The sequence below is a fragment of the Colius striatus genome, chromosome 7 (genome assembly GCF_028858725.1).
Source record: "Colius striatus isolate bColStr4 chromosome 7, bColStr4.1.hap1, whole genome shotgun sequence".
NCBI classification, from domain to species: domain Eukaryota; kingdom Metazoa; phylum Chordata; class Aves; order Coliiformes; family Coliidae; genus Colius; species Colius striatus.
The window spans coordinates 29,919,858-29,940,796 of record NC_084765.1 but is presented as its reverse complement, the minus strand read 5'-3'; the positions used below and the strand labels follow the sequence as shown (position 1 = coordinate 29,940,796).

The 20,939-nt window shown below is 55.2% G+C and overlaps 3 protein-coding genes across 9 annotated transcripts; 2 read left to right on the top strand and 1 right to left on the bottom strand.

Moving 5' to 3' along the window:
• Nucleotides 1–3,660: 3,660 nt before the first annotated feature.
• Nucleotides 3,661–12,045, bottom strand: LOC133625804 (zinc finger protein 239-like). Of its 4 annotated transcripts, none has more exons than XR_009819093.1 (4): nt 10,338–10,393; nt 9,213–9,275; nt 5,642–8,630; nt 3,661–5,217 (listed from the first exon to the last, which is right to left on the bottom strand). XR_009819093.1 is itself a non-coding variant. In XM_062000176.1 (4 exons), exons 3-4 carry the CDS (start codon nt 9,265–9,267, stop codon nt 7,768–7,770), a joined length of 918 nt encoding a protein of 305 aa, XP_061856160.1. In that variant the 5' UTR covers nt 9,268–9,275; nt 10,782–11,771; nt 12,026–12,045; the 3' UTR covers nt 5,356–7,767. The 4 variants fall into 4 exon arrangements, 2 of the variants coding, with proteins under 2 accessions (XP_061856160.1, XP_061856159.1); XR_009819094.1 differs by having other exon boundaries at nt 6,589–8,630; XM_062000176.1 differs by lacking the exons at nt 3,661–5,217; nt 10,338–10,393 and adding exons at nt 10,782–11,771; nt 12,026–12,045 and having other exon boundaries at nt 5,356–8,630.
• A 2,491-nt stretch (nt 12,046–14,536) lies between these two features.
• Nucleotides 14,537–16,300, top strand: COMMD4 (COMM domain containing 4). Of its 2 annotated transcripts, XM_062000688.1 has the most exons (8): nt 14,537–14,579; nt 14,676–14,747; nt 14,830–14,895; nt 15,152–15,191; nt 15,293–15,412; nt 15,643–15,723; nt 15,811–15,987; nt 16,093–16,300. In XM_062000688.1, exons 1-8 carry the CDS (start codon nt 14,577–14,579, stop codon nt 16,131–16,133), a joined length of 600 nt encoding a protein of 199 aa, XP_061856672.1. In that variant the 5' UTR covers nt 14,537–14,576; the 3' UTR covers nt 16,134–16,300. The 2 variants fall into 2 exon arrangements, with proteins under 2 accessions (XP_061856672.1, XP_061856673.1); XM_062000689.1 differs by lacking the exon at nt 14,676–14,747 and having other exon boundaries at nt 14,559–14,579.
• Nucleotides 16,301–16,341: 41 nt separating this feature from the next.
• On the top strand, nt 16,342–20,790 carry NEIL1 (nei like DNA glycosylase 1). Of its 3 annotated transcripts, none has more exons than XM_062000687.1 (9): nt 16,342–16,872; nt 16,990–17,109; nt 17,271–17,346; nt 18,465–18,564; nt 18,693–18,817; nt 19,304–19,331; nt 19,867–19,928; nt 20,099–20,303; nt 20,427–20,790. In XM_062000687.1, exons 1-9 carry the CDS (start codon nt 16,454–16,456, stop codon nt 20,444–20,446), a joined length of 1,155 nt encoding a protein of 384 aa, XP_061856671.1. In that variant the 5' UTR covers nt 16,342–16,453; the 3' UTR covers nt 20,447–20,790. The 3 variants fall into 3 exon arrangements, with proteins under 3 accessions (XP_061856671.1, XP_061856668.1, XP_061856670.1); XM_062000684.1 differs by having other exon boundaries at nt 16,367–16,872; nt 20,123–20,303; XM_062000686.1 differs by lacking the exon at nt 20,427–20,790 and having other exon boundaries at nt 16,367–16,872; nt 20,050–20,133.
• Nucleotides 20,791–20,939: the final 149 nt, after the last annotated feature.

Sequence of the window (20,939 nt, the reverse complement as noted above, 5' to 3'; positions counted from 1 at the left end):
AAAAGAATGGAATAAAAGCAAAAAGGGAGTAGGATGATGAGAAAATTACACCCAGCACTTTAAGATCTCCCTCCCCCATCCCTCCTTTCTTCCCGGGCCCAGCTCACTGCTCCCGATATCTCTACCTCCTCTCCCTTCAACAGCTCAGGGGGGCAGGGAGTGGGGGATGTGGTCAGTCTCTCACAGATGGGCTCTGCTGCTTCTGTCTGCTCAGATGAGGACGACTCCTGGCATTCTTCCCCTGCTCCAACACGGGGTCCCTCCCGTGGGACACAGTCCTTAACGAACTTCTCTGCTGTGGGTTGTTCCCAACAGCCACAGCTTCTGCCGATACAGGGTCCCTCACATGGGACACAGTCCTTGGTGAACATCTCTGGTGTGGATTCTTTGGCCCGGTTGCAGTTTCTGCAGTTACAGGGTCCCTCTCGCGGGACAAGGCCTCTTCTGGGCATAAGTTTAATGAGCTGCTCTGTCGTGGGTTCCTCCCCACAGTTACAACTGTGGATATTGGGTCCCTTCCTCAGGACACAGCCTGCTCCGGCCATAGTGATAAAGAAGAAAATCACTGCCCCTGTCTTGGGGTCTGCAGTGAAGTTGTTGGATTCCCCCCCATGGGACACGGTCTCCTTCAGCCATAGTGACTGTCCCTGGCTCGGGGCCTTTAGTGAAGTGAATCTCTGCCCCTGGTCTGGGGTCAGCTTTATCAAAATGAGTCTCTGCCCCTGATACGGGCTCATTATCAAAACGAGTCTCTACCGCTGATGCGAGGCCTTTAAAGAAATGAAAATCTCAGCTTCACCAGTTCTCTCCATAGAATGCAGGGGAGTCTCTGCTCCAGCACACCTCCTCTTTCATCACTGATCTTGGAATCAACCATGGTTGTTTCTCTCAATGTTCCTACTCCTTGCACCACCATCAGCCAGAATAAGAAGAAAATGGCAGAAGGAAAAAGATGAAGGAAGAAATCTCCTCTTCCAACTTCTTCTTAAAAAATGATTGTGGAGGCGTCTAATTGGCTCAGCCCCAGCAGTGGGTCTGGCTCAGAGCTGGGGAGAGTTTCGAGCAACTTCTTACAGGAGCCATCTTTACAGCCCCTTCCCCCTTACCAGAAAAGGCTGTCATGTCAAACCATGACACAGTGACACGGCTTTCAACTCCTACCTGTGCACTTCCTTCTCCTTCTCCTACTACTTGTTTTCCTTACTGAATATTGCGAGTAACTGCTCTGTACTTCCATTTACCATTATCATGAGGCATATGTAAACCACGCATTTTCCATTGCTGATTCTGCCGTGATCTGCACAGCATCCACCACAGGATGGGATGTATATGGTTAACGTAGTGCTGGCACATCTGGGCTTATAGATATCAGTAATTTGGTGTGTTTTGTTGGGCCTTTTGTTATGTTCACCCCGTCTGTGGTTCCTGAGGTGCGTGCACACCATTCATGCACAGTCGGTCATGATGCAATTCCAGCAGGCAGAGCACTGCCCTGCTTGATGCTGGCTAACAGATTAAAAGGTCCTCTAGTTATTACAGGTTCACAGAATCACAGAATGGTAGGGGTCAGAAGGGATCCCTAGATCATCTAGTCCAACCCCCCCTGCCAAAGCAGGTCCACCTAGATCAGGTCACACAGGAACGTGTCCATGTGGGTCTTGAAGACCTTCAGAGAAGGAGACTCGACACCCTCCCTGGGCAGCCTGTGCCAGGGCTCCCTCACTCTCACAGTGAAATGGTTTTCCCTTATGTTCAGATGGAACTTTTTGTGTCCTGGCTTCTTTCCATTACCCCTTGTCATGTCACTGGATACAACAGGAAAAAGGGATGCCCCAAATTCCTGACACCCACCACTTAGACATTTGTAAATATTAATGAGATTCTCCCTCAGTCACCTCCAGACTGAACAGCCCCAGTTCCTGCAGCCTTTCCTCATAAGGAAGACATTCCAGTCCCCTAATCATCTTGGTGGCCCTGCGCTGGACTCTCTCCAAACATTCCCTGTCTCTCTTTAGCTGGGTAGCCCAGAACTAGTCACAGTACTTTTTCCCCTGCTTAAGGACTGGGGTGAGGGAAAGTAGGCCCTTTTTGCAATGTGTTCCTTTTCTCATTATCCTTTAATTCCTTGGAACGGAATCCCAATATCCATTTGGTTCTATAAGGGATCATTTTGAAACATATTGCAGTAAATGCCATGTTCAACAAAGTCCCATTCAGCTATCATAGGATTGCTGAGGTGGATAGGTCCAAGAGATTGATTGGTTTTAGTTCTCTCATTAGTTTATGCAGAACCTGTCTGTGGATATCAAGTCAGTCTCATTTCTGATTTCTTCTTTGTAGTGAGTCTGGCTATTATAAAAATCCAGGGGCACCATTTCCCCAATATCCATAGGTACCCATAATTTGTTGAAGTTCCCTTGTGTTAGTTGGGTGTACATAGTGTCCAATTTCATAGTGGCTTTCTCTGGGATAACAGACTGACCAGCAACCCACCAAGTTCCCAGAAATTTTACCTCTTCAGCTAGGCCTTGGCATTTGGGCAGAGGGCACTCCTATTCCCTCACCATTTAATTTATTCCACACCTCTTTTGCTGCCTCCCTCACTACACTTTTCTCCTATCAACACATCATTGACACGTTGGTAGACTTGCCCCCCTTCCGGAATTTCTACTTGCCTGGGTTCAGCTCATGCATTCTGTGCAGCTGCAGGGGAATGTCTGCATGCTTGTGCCAAGCCATTAAAAGTAGGCTGTACCCCTTCCCAGGTAAAAGCAAATTTGGCTTTATCTTCCTCTCCAAGTGGGACCACAACGAACAGCAGACTGAGGCAAAACAGAAACTGTCTTTACAAGGTTAATCCTCCTGTCTCCTCCTTTAAGTTTATCATACCCAGGACGTTTAGATCCAAATGACCAGACACACCCATTGGGTAATTGCCAAACCTTTCCTTTAAGGACATCATACCCCAAAATATGTTCATGTTCGTGTTCAGGTCCAAGTTCAGGTTCAGCTACTGCAACGGTATTGGAATTGGTACATTTTTTCCCCAGGTAGCCACAGAGAACCTTTTGCAGTACCAATTATATCCCTTTTCCCATTAAATCCTGTCAATTTAACTCTTTTTCCTTTAGGGCAAATATTCAGTTTTTCCATGTCAGTTGGAGTGATTAATGATATTTGTGCTCCAGTATCAATTAAAAATCTCAAGGACTGTTGCTTAGGTTCTACTGATAAATAAATACGAGGCTCCTCTTCATCAGACCACTGATAGGCCATAATTTGCCACGTGCTGAGGCCCCAAGTTTGCCTAGTGCCTATCAGTTTTTCTTTTGTGCGTCTCCACTTCCTCCAAGGGATTTGGTTTATGTCCATGTGTGGAGGCTGTTGGTTTGTCCTGTTTCCTCCCTGCTTTACTGCTTTCACCATGTCTGCTAGAATTGTCCTCTAAGGGCTTCACGGGGAATCCCCAGAGCTATTGCAGTTCTCCATCACTCATTCCGCTGCTCTCATAAATGAGTAGGGGGGTCCCTGCCTCTTTTTTATCTCAGGCAGGGTAAAAGTCCTCACTAGATGTTCGGGGGGGGGGGGGGGGGGGGGGGGGGGGGGGGGGGGCCCTGTCTTCAGGCCTTTATCTGGAGGTCGGGTTTGTTCACAGGCATGTGCTTCCCAACCCATTTCTCTTGCACGATTTACTGTGTCATGCAGGAATTCTCCCCAGGTGGGGATGGGTGCCTCAGGGCCTGAGGGTCTGGTAGTGCTTCCTTATGAGACACATCCTCTCTGATTTCACCTCAGCAGCTCAACAAATACTTGTTGGTGTTGCTGCCCATCCCCCTCCCCAATCCCTGCAACAGAGGTTTTAACAGGTTGGGATCTGTTTCAGTGGAGACTGGAATGTCTCTATCCAGTCATCTCTGCATTTCCCTTGAGCAGCTGCTTTTGTGACAGCACTGGATAATCCATTAAGTGACCACATGGGCATGGATGCTGGATCTCCCCTTTACATAGCATCGCATTCTCCTGCCCAATACACAACTCTGCTTGTTACCAAACGAGGGCAGACAAATAGGTCCTAGATTTAACAATACCCCAGGTCCCCAGTATCCATCTGCCTCGCTACTGTCCGGCAACATTTGATCACCTCCTGAGAGACCCTCATTTGGTTTCAGATTCTCCTGGGTTTCACTCATCTTTTCACTGTAAATTTGCCAACTGGTGAGGATCCCAGGGAGTAGTTCTGACCATGTTCCTTTTCTGACCTCCTTGGGGTCCTTTGGCCACTTCAATCTTCATTAAGGGTCTCATTTTAAAATCAGAAATCTCCCCTTTTGAATCAGCTGAAGGCTCAAACATCTCATTGGGGACCTGTTTCCTGTCATCCTCATTTTCATCAGGACTGTCCCAAACGTCACCATCCCAATCCTCAGGTGGTAATATCAATGTTTAGGTTTTCTTTTAGTAAGACAAATTCTAGTTTCTCTTCCAATTTTTTTAGACTTCTCCTTAACACCTTTCAACTGTTGTACCCATTGTTGATTTTGGGACATTAAAACCAATGTTTCTGCCTTTCCTTCTTTGGTCTCACTTTCTAACTGATTATTTTTATTATGTTGCCTTTCAACATAGTGCTAACACAAGTGACACCTTTTCCCTTCTTATCTTTCAGTGCTCCCCTGTTTTTATCGATATTCTCTTGAAATCTTTCCCACTCATACCTATTTGCTACTGCCCACTGGTGACCAGTGCCACCCAAGATGCAGGTGTGCTGCCCTGCGGAGGGGGCTGAGCCACGTGAGAGGGACGAGGCTGCTGCTTCATGGCCCACTCCACCCCAACATGCTGCAGGAGGAGGCCAGGAGGCACCTCAGCGATGATTTTGTGAGGGATCCAAAGCACAACAGAGTTTTAGCCTTCCCCTTAGACGGGGGAAGGGTGGAGGGCTGCTTGTCCTCAGACAAAGCATTGGGAGCAGGGAAAAAGAACCACAGATGATCGCATGCTCCCAGGCGGCCCAAGGAAGCCTTCAAACCCGAGGGATCTGTCAGACATGTGCTTCGAAGGAGAATCAGCAGGAACTTCTTTTCCCTTCTCAACCTGTCGGTCTGACCCTGAGACAGCTGGAGCTTCGCCATCCTCCTCCATCAGAGAGGCACTTGGAGCCAATTTCCACAGAAGGATGAGGGTGGGCATGCAGCAATTGGAACAGGCGCCCTGCTCCTGTCAAAAAATGAGAGGAGAGAGCCCACTTCAGGCATTAAACCCTAAGCATATCACCTGGGTGTGTATTTTACTTTTCCACGCTGGGATGATTGAATTCAAAGAGGGAGCAGAGATTAAGAGGTGGGAACAAGACACATTGGGTGAGAAGCTGACCCTTGTATGAGAGACCCCAGGCCTTAACTCCAGGAACTGGCAGAGCTGTGGGTTCCAGAGCTTCACAGCTACATCCAGGGACTGGCCAGGCTTTCTAGAGATCACTCTGGGCTAGCAGGAAATGCTGCAAGACCCCCAAAACAGCACAGGGCCACCTCAACACAGAGGGACAGCAGCAGTGAGGAGACTGAGGAGTGGGGGCAGAAGGGAATGCTGAAGTTCAACGCCGAGACGGCATGAAAGGCGATGCACAGCGGCCCTGACTCACCATCTCCCCGTGACCTTTGGGGGCCCAGTAAACACAGAGTATCAGTTTCCCCACTGTCTCGGAACAAGGAGACACGCAGACACCTGCAAGGACCTCACATGCTGCAGTCGCTGCGCTCGGTCACACAGCCCAACACTGTGTGGCTCTCCAGGCAGAGCAGCCACCCACAGCACACTGTCCTGGCTGAACTCAGACCTTCTGCTGGACATCAGGAAAACAAAGACAGCTTATGACCTCTGGAAGAAGGGACAGACAACTCTTGAAGACTACGAGGATGTTGTGAGGCTATTCAGGCAGCAAGTTAGAAGGGCCAAAGCCCAATTAAAACTTGTTATAGTTGGCCACTGTTATAAAAACAATAGGAAAAAAAAAAGCACTGTTATAAAAGCAATAGAAATTGCTTCTACAAATACATTAGCAACAAAAGGAGGGCTAAGGAGAATCTCCACCCTTTATGGGCACGGAGGGAAACATAGTGACCAAGGATGAGGAAGAGGCTGAGGTACTTAATGCTGTTTTTGCTTCAGTGTTTGATAGCAAGACCACTCGATCTCCAGGTATCCAGCCCCATGGTGACAGGCATGGTGAGCAAAATGAAGCCCCCAAATCCAAAGGGAAATGGTGTGTGATCTGCTGCTCCACCTCGACACGCACAAGTCAATGGGGCTGGATGGGATCCACCCAAGGGTGCTGAGGGAGCTGGTGGAAGTGCTCCCCCAGCCACTCTCCCTCATCTACCAGCAGCCCTGGCTCACAGGGGAGGTCCCAGGAGACTGGAGGTTGGCCAATGTGACAGGAACTACAGGCCTGTCAGCCTGACCTCAGTGCTGGGGAAGATTATGGAACACATCATCCCAAGCACCATCACACAGCATGTACGGGACAACCAGGTGCTCAGGCCCAGTCAGCTTCATGGCTTTATGAAGGGCAGGTCCTGCTTGACTAACCTGACCTCCTATGACAAGAAGACCCACTTAGTGGATGAGGGAAAGGCTGTGCATGCATCTGCCTAGACTTTAGCAAAGTCTTTGACATCGTCTCCCACACCATCCTCCTGGAGAAACTGGATGTCCATAGCTTGGATGGAAGAAAACTTCACTGGGTGGAAAACTGGCTGGATGGCTGGGCCCATAGAGTGGTGGTGAATGGAGTTAAATCCAGTTGTTGGCAGGTCATCAGTGGTGTTCCCCAGGGCTCAGTATTGGGGCCTGTTCTCTTTAATGTCTTTATCAATGATCTGGATGAGGAAATGGAGTGCAGTCTCAGTAAATTTGCTGATGCCACCAAGTTGGGCGGGTGCATAGACCTGCTTGAGGGCAGGAAGGCTCTTCAGACGGACCTGGCCAGGCTGAACCAACGGGCTGAGGCCAGTTCTATGAGGTTCAACAAGGCCAATGACCAGGTCCTGCACTTGGGCCACAACCCCAGGCAATGCTACAGGCCTGGGGCAGAGTGGCTGGAAAGCTGTCCAGCAGAAAAGGACCTGGGGGTGTTAATCAGCTGAACATGAGCCAGCAGTGTGCCCAGGTGGCCAAGATGTCAATGGCATCCTGGCATGCATTAGGAAAGTATGGTAGCAGGACACGGGCAGTGATTGCCCCCTATACTGGGCACTGTTCAGTGTTGGGCCCCTCACTTTAGGAGCGACACTGAGGTGCTGGAGCATGTCCAGAGATGGGCACCAGAGCTGGTGAAGGGTCTGGAGCACAAGCCTGATGTGGAGTGGCCAAGAGAGCTGGGGGTGTTCAGCCTGGAGGAGGCTGAGGGGAGACCGTCTGCAACAGCCTGACAGGAAGCTTTGAGGGTCTGTCTCTTCTCCCCAGTAACAAATGACAGGACAAGAGGAAATAGGCTCCAGCTGCTCCAGAGGGGGTTTAGATTGGAAATTGGAGAGAACTTTTTCAGTGAGAGGGTTGTCAGCCCCTGTCCCAGACTGCCCAGGAGGTAGTGGAGTCCCATCCCTGGAGATACTGCAAAGCCGTGTAGCTGAGGTGCTGAGGGATGTGGGTGGCCGTGTGAGGTGAGGAGTTGGACTCAAGGAGCTTAAAGGTCTTTTCAAACTGAAGCGATTGTGTGAGTCTACGACGTGCTCCCCTAACCTCGCACTCCATGGCGACATTCCCCCACTATGAGTCCCCGTCAGGGTGTCCCCTCATGTGCCGGGCGAGCTGGGGCCGGTAACGGAATTTCTCTCCACATCTCCCGCAGCTATAGGGCATTTCGGTGCTGTGGGTCCGGCGATGCTTGGCCAGGTTGGAGCTGACTCCAAACCTCTTCCCGCACGCCCCACACTTGTAGGGCCGCTCCCCACTATGAGTGCGTTGATGTTCTAAGAGGGTAGAGCTCTGCCCAAAACTCTTGCCACAGTCCCCGCACTTGTAGGGTCGCTCCCCGCTATGAATCCGGAGGTGAGAACTCAAGTGGGTTTTCTTCTTGAAGCATTTCCCACACACCCCACACTTGTAGGGCCTCTCCCCACTGTGGGTCCGGAGGTGTTTGAGCAGGTTGGAGCTGAGGCTGAAGCTCTTCCCGCATTCGGGGCAGCCGTAGGGCTTCTCCCCACTGTGGGTCCGGAGGTGTTTGGCCAAGTTTGAGGTCCTCCCAAAACTCCTCCCGCATTCAGGGCAGGAATAAGGGGTCTCGCCGCTGTGGATCCGGAGGTGCTCGGTCAAGGTGGAGCTGCGGGTGAAGCTCTTCCCACATGCCCCACACTTGTAGGGCCGCTCCCCGCTATGGGTCCGGAGGTGCTCGGTCAACGTGGAGCTACGGCCGAAGCTCTTCCCGCACGCCCCACACGTGTAGGGCCGCTCACCGCTGTGGGTCCGGAGGTGCTCCAGGAGGTTGGAGCTCTGCCTGAAGCTCTTCCCACATTCCCCGCAGCGAAAGGGCTTGGGGTGTGGTGGCCCAGGCAGCCGCCTGCCACCCAGCAAGCCCAGTGGGGTGAGGAAGTCCCGGGGCTCAGCGGCCACTTGGGGTGAAAACGTGGCACCTGGAGAAGGAAGATCTGTGGATCATTATGGGGGACCTGTGAGTCACTGTGGGGCTACAGGGGATGTGCAGGTCACTGTGGGGGATCTGTGGGTCGCTGTGGGGCTACAGGGGATGTGCGGGTCACTGTGGGGCTAGTGCAGGGAATGTTCTTATCTGTGGGTTGTTGTGGGGGATCGGTGGGCTTTTGTGGGGTTACAGGGGATCTGTGGGTAGCTGTGGGGCTACAGGGGATCTGTGGGTCACTGTGGGGGATCTGTGGGTCGCTGTGGGGCTACAGGGGATGTGTGGGTCACTGTGGGGGATCTGTGGGTCGCTGTGGGGAATCTGTGGGCCGCTGTGGAGCTACAGGTGATGTGTGGGTCACTGTGGGGGATCTGTGGGTCGCTGTGGGGCTACAGGGGATCTGTGGATCACTGTGGGTCACTGTGGGGGATCTGTGGGTGATCTGTGGATTGCTGTAGGGTGCAGCAGGTTGCTCCCCACCCTGTGTCCTCTCAGAGCCTCTCTCCTCGCCTCACTCCACATTGTCCTCATTTTTGGCCTTTTTCCCCCCCAACCCCACCCTGTGTCCCTTCCTCACCTGTGTGGGGCCTGTGGGGCCCCTCCGTGGGGTTCAGCCCTTCTCCCGCCTCCATCGCAGCATCTGCAGAGAGAGAGTAGACAAAATACCCCAGAAAATAAAATGGTCAAAACCTCAAAATAATCAAGTTGTAAATCTCAAAGCTGTTTAAAATATTTTAAAAAATTAACCCCTCAATGTTTTTAAAAACAAAACTAAATTGAAAACTAATTATTTTAAAAAAAAAAACAACAAAAATTCATTAATGAAAAAATACTCCCTCACATTGTAAAAAATAAATTAAAAACACCCCCCAACAATTAAAAAACAGATTAAAAATTACCCCCAAAATTTAGAAAAAACAAGGTTTTTAACTAAAAATAGTTTTAAATCCAGAATTTTAAAACCAATCTTTTTTTGGATATCCCCAAATTTTAAAAATGTAGAAAACTTTAAAACTTCTAAAAATGTCAAAACCACAAAGCAGTTAAACAACCTTCCCCAAATTTAATCTCCCTAAAGACTGCAATAAAAAATTATCCCCACAAATTTCTAAAAACCCCCAAATTAACTAAAATTTTAAATATATAAGTAAATAAGAAAACCCCTCAAATTTTTAACCCTCCCTAAAAATAATTTTTAAAGCAAATGTTTTAAAACCCCTCAAAATTTAAAATAAGCTCCAGAAATTCACCACCACCCGCCCCCCCCCAGCACCGTTCCCACCCTTTCCCCAACACCAGGTGCTTTCCTCGCCAAATGAGCCCCATGGCTGGAGGGAACCGGCCCATTTTCCCCCTTTTCCACCCCAAAACATCATCCTCCACATCCATTAACATTTCACCCCCACTTCTGAGCACAACTGGCCTGTTTTCTATCTGTTTCACTCCAAAATGTTTCCTGCAAAATGTATTCATTTTCCATCCCCATTTCTGATCACAGCTGCCCCATTTCCCCCTTTGTCACCCCAAAACATCACCTCCCAAATTAATTAATTTTACACCCCCAAGCCCGAGAACAACCGGCCCATTTTCCCCCTTTTTTACCACAAGACATCACCCTCCTAATTAATTAATTAATTTTCCCCCTTTCCGACTTCCCGCCCCATTTTGCTCCTTTTTAACCCCCAAACCGCTTCCCCCTCACCTCCGGCCTCTCTGCGGCCCCGATTCCGGCGCCTTTCAGCCCAAACCGGCCCCGGTCTCGCCCCGCCCAGACATGGCGGGGGGGCGTGGACGCGGCACGGACACGGACACGAGGGGGCGGGACGCGGACAGGGGCACGGACACAGACACGCGGGGGCGGGACGCGGGCAGGGGCACGGACACGGACACACGGGGCAGGACGCGGACAGGGGCACGGACACGGGGACGCGGGGGCGGGACGCGGGCAGGGGCATGGAACAGACACAGACACGCGGGGGTGAGATGCAGGCAGGGACACGGACACGCGGGGGCGGGACGCGGGCAGGGACACGGACACGGACACGCAGGGGTGGGATGCAGGCGGAGGCACGGACACGGACACACAGGGCAGGACGCGGGCAGGGGCAGGGCACGGCCACCGTGAGGCTTGGCCAGATCTTCCCACCTCCCCGTGAGCCTCTTCACAGGGCTGCCGTCAGGTTTTCCAGGTGCTGGGATGGAGGCCGTGGCCACAGCTGCAGTAAAGCCCCGCAGTGACAGTGGGGTTTTCTGAGAAGGGAGTTGTCTCCGGTTGTTCTCCCAGGGAGGAAGGAGACAGCCCGGCTTTGGAGGTGCTGCCTCAGTGATCCTCCTCCAGACAAGCTGCTCCCCCCAGATGCTCTGGCTACTTGTGGGACCGAACGTGCTAGAAATCCTGTCACCATAACCAGGGGCTCACTCCATTCATCCAGCATTTAAAACTCGTGAGGGAGGCCTTGGGATGGCTGGAAATCTCAGTGTGTTACTGTTATAAGAGCTTTAAAAGCAGAAAGCATTAAAACCTGTGTCTCTGGAGGGTTCGGTGTGGAACTGAGGCTGTGGTGCCACCGGGACGGCGCCCTGAGGTATGCCAGGGGTGTACTCAGGCCAGGAGTGGAAGAAGTGACCTAAGGGAAAGCCATTGGCATTTACTTCTTGTCTACATCACCTTTAATCCTGGCTGCTGGGGAGCAAAGGGCTCAGGGCAATGGGAGGAGCAGGAGGGACACCTCTAAAATACACCCCAAGTGCTCCTTGGTGCTTGCCCTCACTGGGAAGGGGCTGTGAGACACAGTTTCAGTACTCTCTGTGTCACTCTCTCCAGAGCTCAGAACTGGAAATGTCTCACCACTGTGCCAGGGAGAAGTACCTGCCCTTAACCTTTCCTCAGGGGTGCATCAGAATCTCCACCAAGGCTGGGGCTCAGTGCTTTTCTTCGTAACTTTTGTCCCAACACACTCCCATCTCAGCATTCAGACTCTCCACAGAGCTGCTGGGCTCCATTCTGAAACTATCTCGTGATGTTCAGTTAAGGATCTGCAATGTCAAGTGACTGAGCTGCAAGGGACAGTCAAAATGTTCTGCAGAACTAGAGAAGCTGAGATGGAGATCCATAGCTGACTTCAAAGCTGTACACCTGTAGCAGACACCAACAAGAATTAGGCACCAAGGGCGCTGGTGACCCAATACACAGGGCTGTGCTTCACCCTCCATCCTCCGCCAGCCTGACCGAAAACAAATATGAAGCTTTGACAGCCATGGACAACCAGCAGTGAGGTCTACATGAGAAACTTCACCAACAGCTTCTTCAACAGTGGACCCCACAAAAAGAAACTGTGAGCGCTCTGAGTGGGTGACTGCTACAGGGCCCTGAGGGGTCCGTTTACTGACCTGACAAGGAGTCACGAGAGGGCAGCCAAGGTCCCTTGGCTTCTGGCAGCAAGGCCCGAGCTGCTGCTGAGTGCCATGACTCATCAAGAACACCGACTATCTGCTGCTGCTCTTCCATCTGCGCATTCATGAGCCAGAACCTGGCCAGAATCAAGGACTATAAAGCTCTAGGGGTACAAGTGAAAAATAGCAGGGCCCAAGTTATCTTCTGCTCCAGTCAGAGGAAAGAGGGCTGACAGCAATGCACGTCAACTCCAGGCTACACAGCCAGTGCTGTCCCAAGGGTTTCGGCTTTTATCACAATGGGACCTTCTTTGATGCCTGCAGGTTGGGAAGGAATACATGTGTCTAGAAGGGGCAAGGGACTCTTCAGGAATAGGCTGGCCAACTTGGTTAAGAGGGCTTTAAACTGAAGGACTCAGGAGGTGGGGTGCAAAATGGAACGCTCATGCCATCCCATCCAACTGGGAAACGTGTCGGACCAACCAAAGCAGCACTGAATGCTCCTCAGCTGCATGCCAAGGGGAGAGTCAGAGGGCTGACCACCCCAAGAGAGGGCAGAGCAGCGGAGGATCCTCTCACACCCATCCAGAGAAACCTGCCTGCTCAAGTAAGGCCTTGCAATGCCTTACACCAATGCTTGCAGCACGGAGAGTGAGCAGCAAGCACTGGAGACGTGGGTGAGGTTGCAGGGCCCCGATCTCGTTGCAGTCACAGAGCCGTGGTGGGACAGCTCGCAGGGCTGGGAAAGACAGGCCAGTGAGAGGTGGAGTTGCTCTCTATGTGAATTCATTGAGCTCTACCTGGGCAGGGAGGAGAGGGAGGTTGAATGCTTGTGGGTGAGAATTCAGGGACAGGGTAAGGTAGGTGATGCTGTTGTAGGACTTTGCTACAGGCCACCTGATCAGGAGGAGGAAGTGAATGAGGCCTTCTACAAACAGCTGGGAGCTGCCTCATGGTCACAATTCCTGGTCCTCATGGGGGACTTCAACAACCCTAATATTTACTGGCAAAGCCACTCAGCCAAGTACATGCAGTCCAGGAGGTTCCTGCAGTATCACAGGTGGTTGAGAAGCCAACAAGGAGGTGTTTCCTGCTGTACTAACAAAGAAAGGTCTGATCAGAGATGTGAAGGTTGGGGTCAACCTTGGCCGTAGTGACCATGAGATGCTGGAGTTCAGGATCCTGCGTGGAGGAAGTAGGGCAGCAAGCAGGACTGAGACCCTGGATTTCAGGTGAGCTGACTTTGGCCTCTTCAAAGACCTGCTTGGAGGAATCTCATGGGATAGGACTCTAGAAGGTAGAAGTGCCCAAGAAAGCGGGTCAATCTTCAGGCATCATTTCCTCCATGCCCAAGACCGGTGTATCCTCATGACTAAAAATTCAGGTAAGTGAGGTAAGAGGCTTGTGTGGATGAACAAGGAGCTACTGAAACAACTCAAATGGAAGAAGGAAGTCCACGGAACATGGAAAAAGGGCCTGGCCACTTGGGAAGAGTACAGGAACGCTGTCAAGAGTATGCAGGGGTGAAAGAATGAAAACTAAAACCCTCTTGGACTAAATCTGGCAAGGGTTGTAAGGGACACGACGGGCTACTTCAAGTACATTTCCAGCAAAAAGAAGACTAAGGAGAATGTGAGCCCGCTGCGGAATGAGGTGGCAACTGAGGATGCAGAGAAGGCTGAACTATTGAATGCCTTCTTTGCTTCGGTCTTCACAGGTAAGGCCATCCCTCAGGAAGCCCAGCCCCTGAGGGGCAGGGAGAAAGACTGGAGAATGGCAGACCATCCCTTGATTGAGGAGGACTGGGTTAGGGATCAACTAGGCAAGCTGGATACCCACAAATCTATGGGCCCTGATGGGATGCACCCACGAGCGCTGAGGGAGCTGCTGATGTGATTGCTAAGCCTCTCCATCATTTTTGAACAACCATGGAGGACAGCGAGGTGCCTGAGGACTAGAGAAAGGCCAATGTCACTCCAGTCTTCAAAGAGGGCAGGACGGATGACCCAGGACAGGGCGGTCAGGTTTCCATCCCTGGAGAGGGGATGGAACAACTCATCCTGGATGTTATCTCTAAGCATGGAAAGGAGAAGATGGTTATCAGGGGCAGAGGGATTCACCAAGGAGCAATCACGCTTGACCAACCTGACAGCCTTCTATCCCCCGAGGAGCCCGCGGCCGCTCCCCGCCCGGCCCCGGCCCCGCTGCAGCCGGCGGGGCCTCGGCTCCGTGCCCGGGTGTGAGGCAGGGCCGGGGCTGCCAGCACCCGGACCCGAGCGCCCGGGCTCTGGCCGGTGCCCCGCCGAGCGGCCCCGGCGCGGCAGACCGAGGCTCCCCGTGCCCCCCCGCACCCCGCCCCTCGGCCGGGGCAGCGTTCCCGGGGCCGGGGTCCCGGTCCCAAGGCCCGTCCCGCGTCCCTTCGCGGGAGCTCCGGGGCACGGCGCCCGGACCCCGGCGGGCGGAGCGGCCGCGGCACCTCCCGCCCGCCCAGGAGCGGTTCCGGGTCGCGGGGGCGGGGTCTGCGCCGGGACCGGGGACAGGCGGCAACATGGTGGGGCGGGGGGCGGCGCGGGGGGGGAGGGCGGCGGGCGCGGGGGAGAGGCGCGGCGGGGCCGCGGCGGGCTCTGACCGCGCCTTCCCCCTGCAGCGGTTCCGCTTCTGCGGGGACCTGGACTGCCCCGACTGGGTCCTGGCCGAGATCAGCACCCTGGCCAAAATCGTTAAGTGCCGCGCGCCCCCCGGCCCCCTCCCCGCCCCCTGCCCGCCCTGCCCACCGAGCTCACCCTCCTTCTCACCCGCAGTCCTCGGTGAAGCTGAAGCTGATCTGTGCCCAGGTGCTGCGGGACCTGCTGGGAGAGGCCATCGAGGTGAGCACGACCCCATCCCCGCAGCGAGCGTGACGATGGCAGCATGTCATAGCATTAGAACTGTGTAATCAGTATGAATGGCTTTCGTGTTCTTAATGCAAGCTCATGGATAGGATGCTGCTGCTGGTAATGATGACAGGGATGTCAAGCGTTAGTATTGATACTACAGATTGTTGGCGTTGCTGTGAGGGCAGCGTGTCGGGTGGCCGTATGGCCCCTGCCCCCACCCTGACTGCCCTGCTCTGCTCTCCCACAGTATGAGAAGATCCTGAAGCTGACCTCAGATGCCAAGCTGGGTGAGCACTGCAGCCCCAGCCCCACCTGGGGGGAGCGGGCAGTGCTCAGGCTGCAGATACCTTCCCAAGGTGGTGGAGCTAATCCTCCATCCTGCCCGCAGAGTCAGGGGACGTCAAGGCGACCATCGCCATCCTTGGCTTCATCCTCTCCAGCGCCGCCAAGCACAACGTGGACAGCGAGTCCCTGTCGAGTGAGCTGCAGCAGCTGGGGCTGCCCAAAGGTGGGGCGGACCTTCGGGGTGTCACCGCAGCCCAGGCCTGGGGGATGTGCCAGGGCTGAGCTGACAGCCCCCAGTGCTGTCACCTTCGTGCCCATATGCCCAGGGTGGGATGGCAGCCATGCTGTCCCTTGTCATCTGTCCCTCTGTGCCATCCATACTCCGGGGGCTTTACTGGCATTCGCCTGGAGCCAGCACCAGCGGGTAGTTATCTTGTCTCTCTCCCTGGGCAGAGCACGCCAGCGGGTTGTGCCGGTCCTATGAGGAGAAGCAGAGCTCCCTCCAGGACAGTCTCCGGGCCTGCAGCCTGAGACGTGAGTGCAGCATTGTGCAGTCTGAGGGTCAGGCTTGGTCTCCCTACCTCAGCATGCCAGGGTGCTGACACTGCCTTCCTACCGCAGTTAGCCAGCTGGGCTCCGTGCGCTGGCGGGTGGATTACACACTCAGCTCCAGTGAGCTGCAGGAGGTCAACGAGCCCCTCGTGCACCTGACTTTCAACGTGAGGGATGGGGAGCGCGGGAGGACAGCAGCCATCCCCATGGCACTCTCGGCTGACAAGTTCCGGGTGCTGCTGGCAGGTGAGGCCAGAGGAGGGGCAGCGGTGACCTCCAGCCCCAGGCGGCCAGGGCAGAGAGGCCAGAGGCATCCTGTCGCCTCCTCCCTCTCCCTCCTTCCCTCCGCAGAGCTGAAGCAGGCCCAGGCCCTCATGAACACCCTTCTCTGAGGAGCTGCGAGAATGGCTGATGGCGGGAGGTGCCGGCGCAGGACCGCAGGACAGGACCCGGCGCTGCCCAGCTGGGGCGGGTGACGCAGGGGGCGGCTTTGCCAGCGAGGAGGCTGCCGGGGACTGTTCCCCGGGGCAAGTTCCAATAAAGGCAGCGGTGCCCCGCCGAGCCGCGTCCCGCCCGTTGCTGCCCGCGCAAGACTACAGCTCCCGGCGTGCGCCGCTCTCCGTGGGGCGGGCCCGGGCGGGGGCGTGTCACCGGGCGGAGGGCGGCCGGCGGCCGGGGCGGGCGGCCCGTCAGTCCTTCACCCGCGGCGGCCATGCCCGAAGGCCCGGAGCTGCACCTGGCCGGGCGGTACATCAACGAGGCGTGCGGCGGCGTGGTGTTCTCGGGCGGCGTGGAGCGCTCTGCGGTGGGCAGGGGCCCGGAGGTGCCCTTCTCCAGCGAGGCGTACCGCATCTCGGCCGCCTCCCGCGGCAAGGAGCTGCGGCTGACGCTGGCCCCGCTGGACGCGGGCGCGCCCCTGTTCCTCGTGTTCCGCTTCGGCATGTCGGGGTCGTTCCGGCTGTGCGGCGCCGGAGAGCTGCCGCGCCACGCGCACCTGCGCTTCCTCACGCGGGAGAGCCCCCCGCGCGCCCTGTGCTTCGTGGACGCGCGGCGCTTCGGCTCGTGGCGGCTGGGGCACGGCTGGCAGCCGGGCCGCGGGCCCTGCGTCCTCTCCGAGTACCCGGCCTTCAGGTGAGCGGCCCGCTGCCCTGCGGCCCGAAGCGCGGCCCCCCCCGCTCTGCCGTGCCAGCTCCTGCGGCGCTGGCCGTGCCTGCCTGACCCTTCCCGACGCTCCGTGCCCTGCTGCAGGGACAATGTTCTGAAGAACCTGGATGACAAGGCTTTTGACAAGCCCATCTGCGAGGCCCTCTTAAACCAGAAGTTTTTCAATGGAATTGGGAATTACCTCCGTGCTGAGATCCTGTACAGGTAAGGTGGGCTGAGTCCCTGCTGACCTGCCATGGGAGTTTGGTCTCCCAGAGATTGCCAGAGCTGCCCAGCTAAGCCAGCTGGCCCTCCTCGTCTGCCAGACATGGGCAAGTGCCAGAACCTAGGCTGCAGGCTGGTATGTAACAGAGGGACTCTCTCAGGTTGAAGATCCCTCCCTTTGAAAAGGCTCGGACTGTGCTGGAGGCCCTCAAGGAGCAGGAGCAGGCGAGGAAGAAGGTGGGGAATGCCTGGTGCTTTTGCAGTCCCTTTCAGAATGAGGCAGGTTTTGGGGCTCTGCCACACTAGGGATGTGTTTGTGGCCCCATGGGCTGTCTTGGCAGCTCCCTGGGGTCCTGATAGCCTTGTGCCTTCTGTGCAGGGAGCCAGACTGAGCTGAGAGTGTTTCCAAGTTGGGTGTGGGCTCAGCAGTGGTGGTGGGTGGTTCAGTTTGCTTTCAGACAACAGTCTGGGATTAGCTGGCTGCCCAGCTCTGGCTCTGCTTCAGGCTCAGCTGGGCATGAGCTGTTCAGGCTTGTTCCAGGCCAGGGTTGGGGGCCAGTTTCAGTTCATGTTTGGTTCCTTGCTCTGATAGGGCAGAACATCAACACGGGGCCCTTGCAGAGCTTGCTCAGCCTCTGCCTGCATCACTGGCAGGAGATATTTGCTGCTCTGTCTTTCCCAACCCACCAGCAGGGATTTTCCCTTCACAACTATAGCACCTCCTGCTTGGGATCCTTTTCCTCAAACATTTTGCTGTCCTTTGCCATAAACACCCGTGTCTGAGCACGTCTGGCCCTCCAGTGGAGCGGCAAATGAGGCAGAGCATCTCTGTAAGCTCACGTGTGCAGCACTCATTCCCACGTGGCCAGACCCACGAGCTGTGACAGCTCCCCAGGCACATGCCTGTGTGGTGTGCCAGTGCTCAGCCTCTGCTCTCATGAAGGCTCTGTGTATATTTGGGTGGGTGAAGAGGAAAGGGCAGGGGAAACAAACACCTCGCAAGCTTAAAATCTCAGGGGGGAGGCTGTCACATAGCCCACGGCTCATCTTGTGGCCTCTCGGGAGAGGTGGTGACTGTTTTAAAGGAAGCTGAAACCAAAACATGTGAAGTGAGAGCTGTTTCTACAAGCTGCTAGTGTTCCTGTGTGCTAGCTCTTTTTTATGCCTCCATAGCTGTGCTAATGTGTATTTCAAAGCCCATAATGGGGTGCGCTCAGGGTTGGCAGGTGGCTGGGAATGTGGCAGCTCATCTATGGGAGGGCAACAGGAGAATTTGGCTGCTGCTGGGGAGGGCAGACCCCATGGAGGCTGGGGTGGCTGGCAGATGACTTCCCTCACCTTCTCTGCCCCTGCAGAATCCTTCCCTGACGCTGAGCAAGAAGCTGAAGCTGAAGCAGGAGAACCCAGATCTCCTGAAGCTGTGCCACACCGTGCCCATGGAGGTCATCGCGGCGGGTGAGAGCTGGGGCTGAGGGCAGGCCTGGGCTTTGCCTTCCAAGCAACAGCACGCTTGGGAGGGCATCCCCACACCATGGTCACCACTTCCTCTCTACTTCTGTCCTTTCCCCTCTCTCCCTTCCCAGAGAAGAAGCTATTAGAGCCAGATCACTCGGATAACTACGCAGCTTTCAAGAGCTGGCTGCAGTGTTACCTGGTGCCAGGCATGAGCTCCTTGCGTGACCACAACGGCAGGACTGTCTGGTTCCAGGTAGGACTCTGTGGTTGCTGCCTAGGGCTGGGTGGCCCCCAACCACCCCTCCAAGGGAATAACAGCCCAATTTCTGCTTCCTGAGGCTCCCCAGTGTTACTCTGCATCTGTGGGAGTCCCCCTCTGACAGACTGCTGTGACCGCTGGATGTAGTGACGAGGACCCTGTGTGCAGGGGCTGAGTGATTGCAGACAGCCTGGAGCAGAGGAGCTGGTTGCAGGAACAGGGGGCCCAGGTAGTCTGGTAGCCCCATAGCTGGGTGAGGAACCATGGTGGGGCCTCTCAGGAGGATCAGGAGCTGAGGAGCAGGAGAGTCCCTGAGGCACAGGGCAGACAGAGCACACCTGACTCCCTCAGCTTCCTGGGGAAACGGGGCTGTTTTCCTCTCAGTGTCTTGGCCGTGGGGTGGAGAAGGGGCGTGGGTTCTGCTGCCACTGCCTGCAGAATGACTGTGCCCCAGCCACTGCTCTGTCACCTTCCTTGCAGGGAGAGCCGGGCCCCATGGCTCCCAAAGGTGAGTGTCTGCTCTCTGTGCAGCGGGACCCGCTCTTGCTCTGGGAGGGCTGGAGCCTGGGAAGGCCTGTGCTGGCTGTGCAGTGTGGGGCAAAGGCAGGACCAGAGCCCTGCTCCGGGGGCAATGAGGGCCTGTGACAGGCAGGGGCCCTGGGGCACAGAGCCTGCTGTGCCCAAGGCTCCTTACCAGCACAGCCACCCACCTGGGTACAGTTGTTGCACCTTGCAGGGTGCATTTCCAGGCCAGCACCTATGTCCCCTTCCTTGCCTGCCAGGCTGGGAGCCAGAGGGGATGCTCACCCTGAGGCTGTGAGCCTGGACCAAGCAGTGCTTTAGCAGGGGAGGGAATGTGAGCAAGGGGAGCAGAGCCCCCTCATGCCATTCTCCACCCCAATACCAGTTCCTTGGTGCTGAGCTCACACATCACCCAAGAAATTGTCCTTGAAAGGTCACTGTGCCACAGCCCGTCCCCTGATGTGCAGGCACTCTGCCCCGTCTCTTCACCCCACCTGACCTGGCCACCTCTTCTCATGCAGGGCAGACATCCCCCAAGAAGCATGCTCAGCTGAAGGCAGAGGCCAAGGTTCTGACCCCTAAGGTGAGAAGCTTTGTGGCTGGGGCTCCTGCTGGGTCTTAAGGTCTGTCCTGTTCCCCCATGACTCATTCAGGCTGCTCCCAGATGCATGGTGGGGTTCCCACCTGGACTTTCTGATCATTAGGTGGCCTAGTCACCCTTCTGCTGCTGAGCTGTCTGTGATGCCCACCCAGGTCACCACTCGTGTGTCCAAACAGCATCCGAGGGCTGCAGCGAAACCTCTGAAGCGGGCTGAGGAAGAGGAGGAGGCAGCTGATGGACCAAGGAAGGGCCGTGTTGGCAGGAAGAGGAAAGTGGCCACTGCTCCAGCCTCATCCAAGCCTGAGGCACCACTCAGGGACAGAAGAAGCCCCAGGCTCGCTGCACGCAGGGGCAGAGGTGAGGCTGGCAGCTCCTGCAGCTCCCAAATGTCAAGTGGGGAGCACTCCCTTGCTCCAGGAGCTCGGGGAGACCAGGCACATCCTCATCCTCCCATCTTCTTCCTTCCCTCCCCCTTTGCAGGTGCAGCCCCTGATGTGTGAGGCCGCAGGCCGCCCTCCTCCCATGGGCACTGGAGCGGCTGCAGCAGCTCAGAGAGGACCTCGGGGGTGGTGCTGAGGGAAAGGGGGTTGCTCTGTGCACGTGCTCACAGCTACTTTCTACTGCTGTATCCTGCCCCTGTGGGAAGGAGAAACGGCTTGGTGATGGGGCTGATTTATCCAGCATGCTCCCGCTGGCCCTTAGGCATCTGAGGGGTGATAAGGGCAATGAACCACATGCTGTGCTGGACTCCAAACTTTTGCCTAAAAGTGGGTTCCCTCTTCCCTTTCTGGCTCCTGCTTGGATCACTGTTTTTAGATGACTAATAAAGTATTTTGTGTAGAAATCACGGTGCATGCCTTTCTAAGGGTAAAGATAACTGTTCTGTGCCCAGCCTCTTCTCTAAATGGGCTGGAGCAGGCTCTTCTCCTCTCCCCAGTCCCAGGAAGGAGATGCTGCTGAGGATGCAGAGCAGCAACTACAACCGAGTCCCTG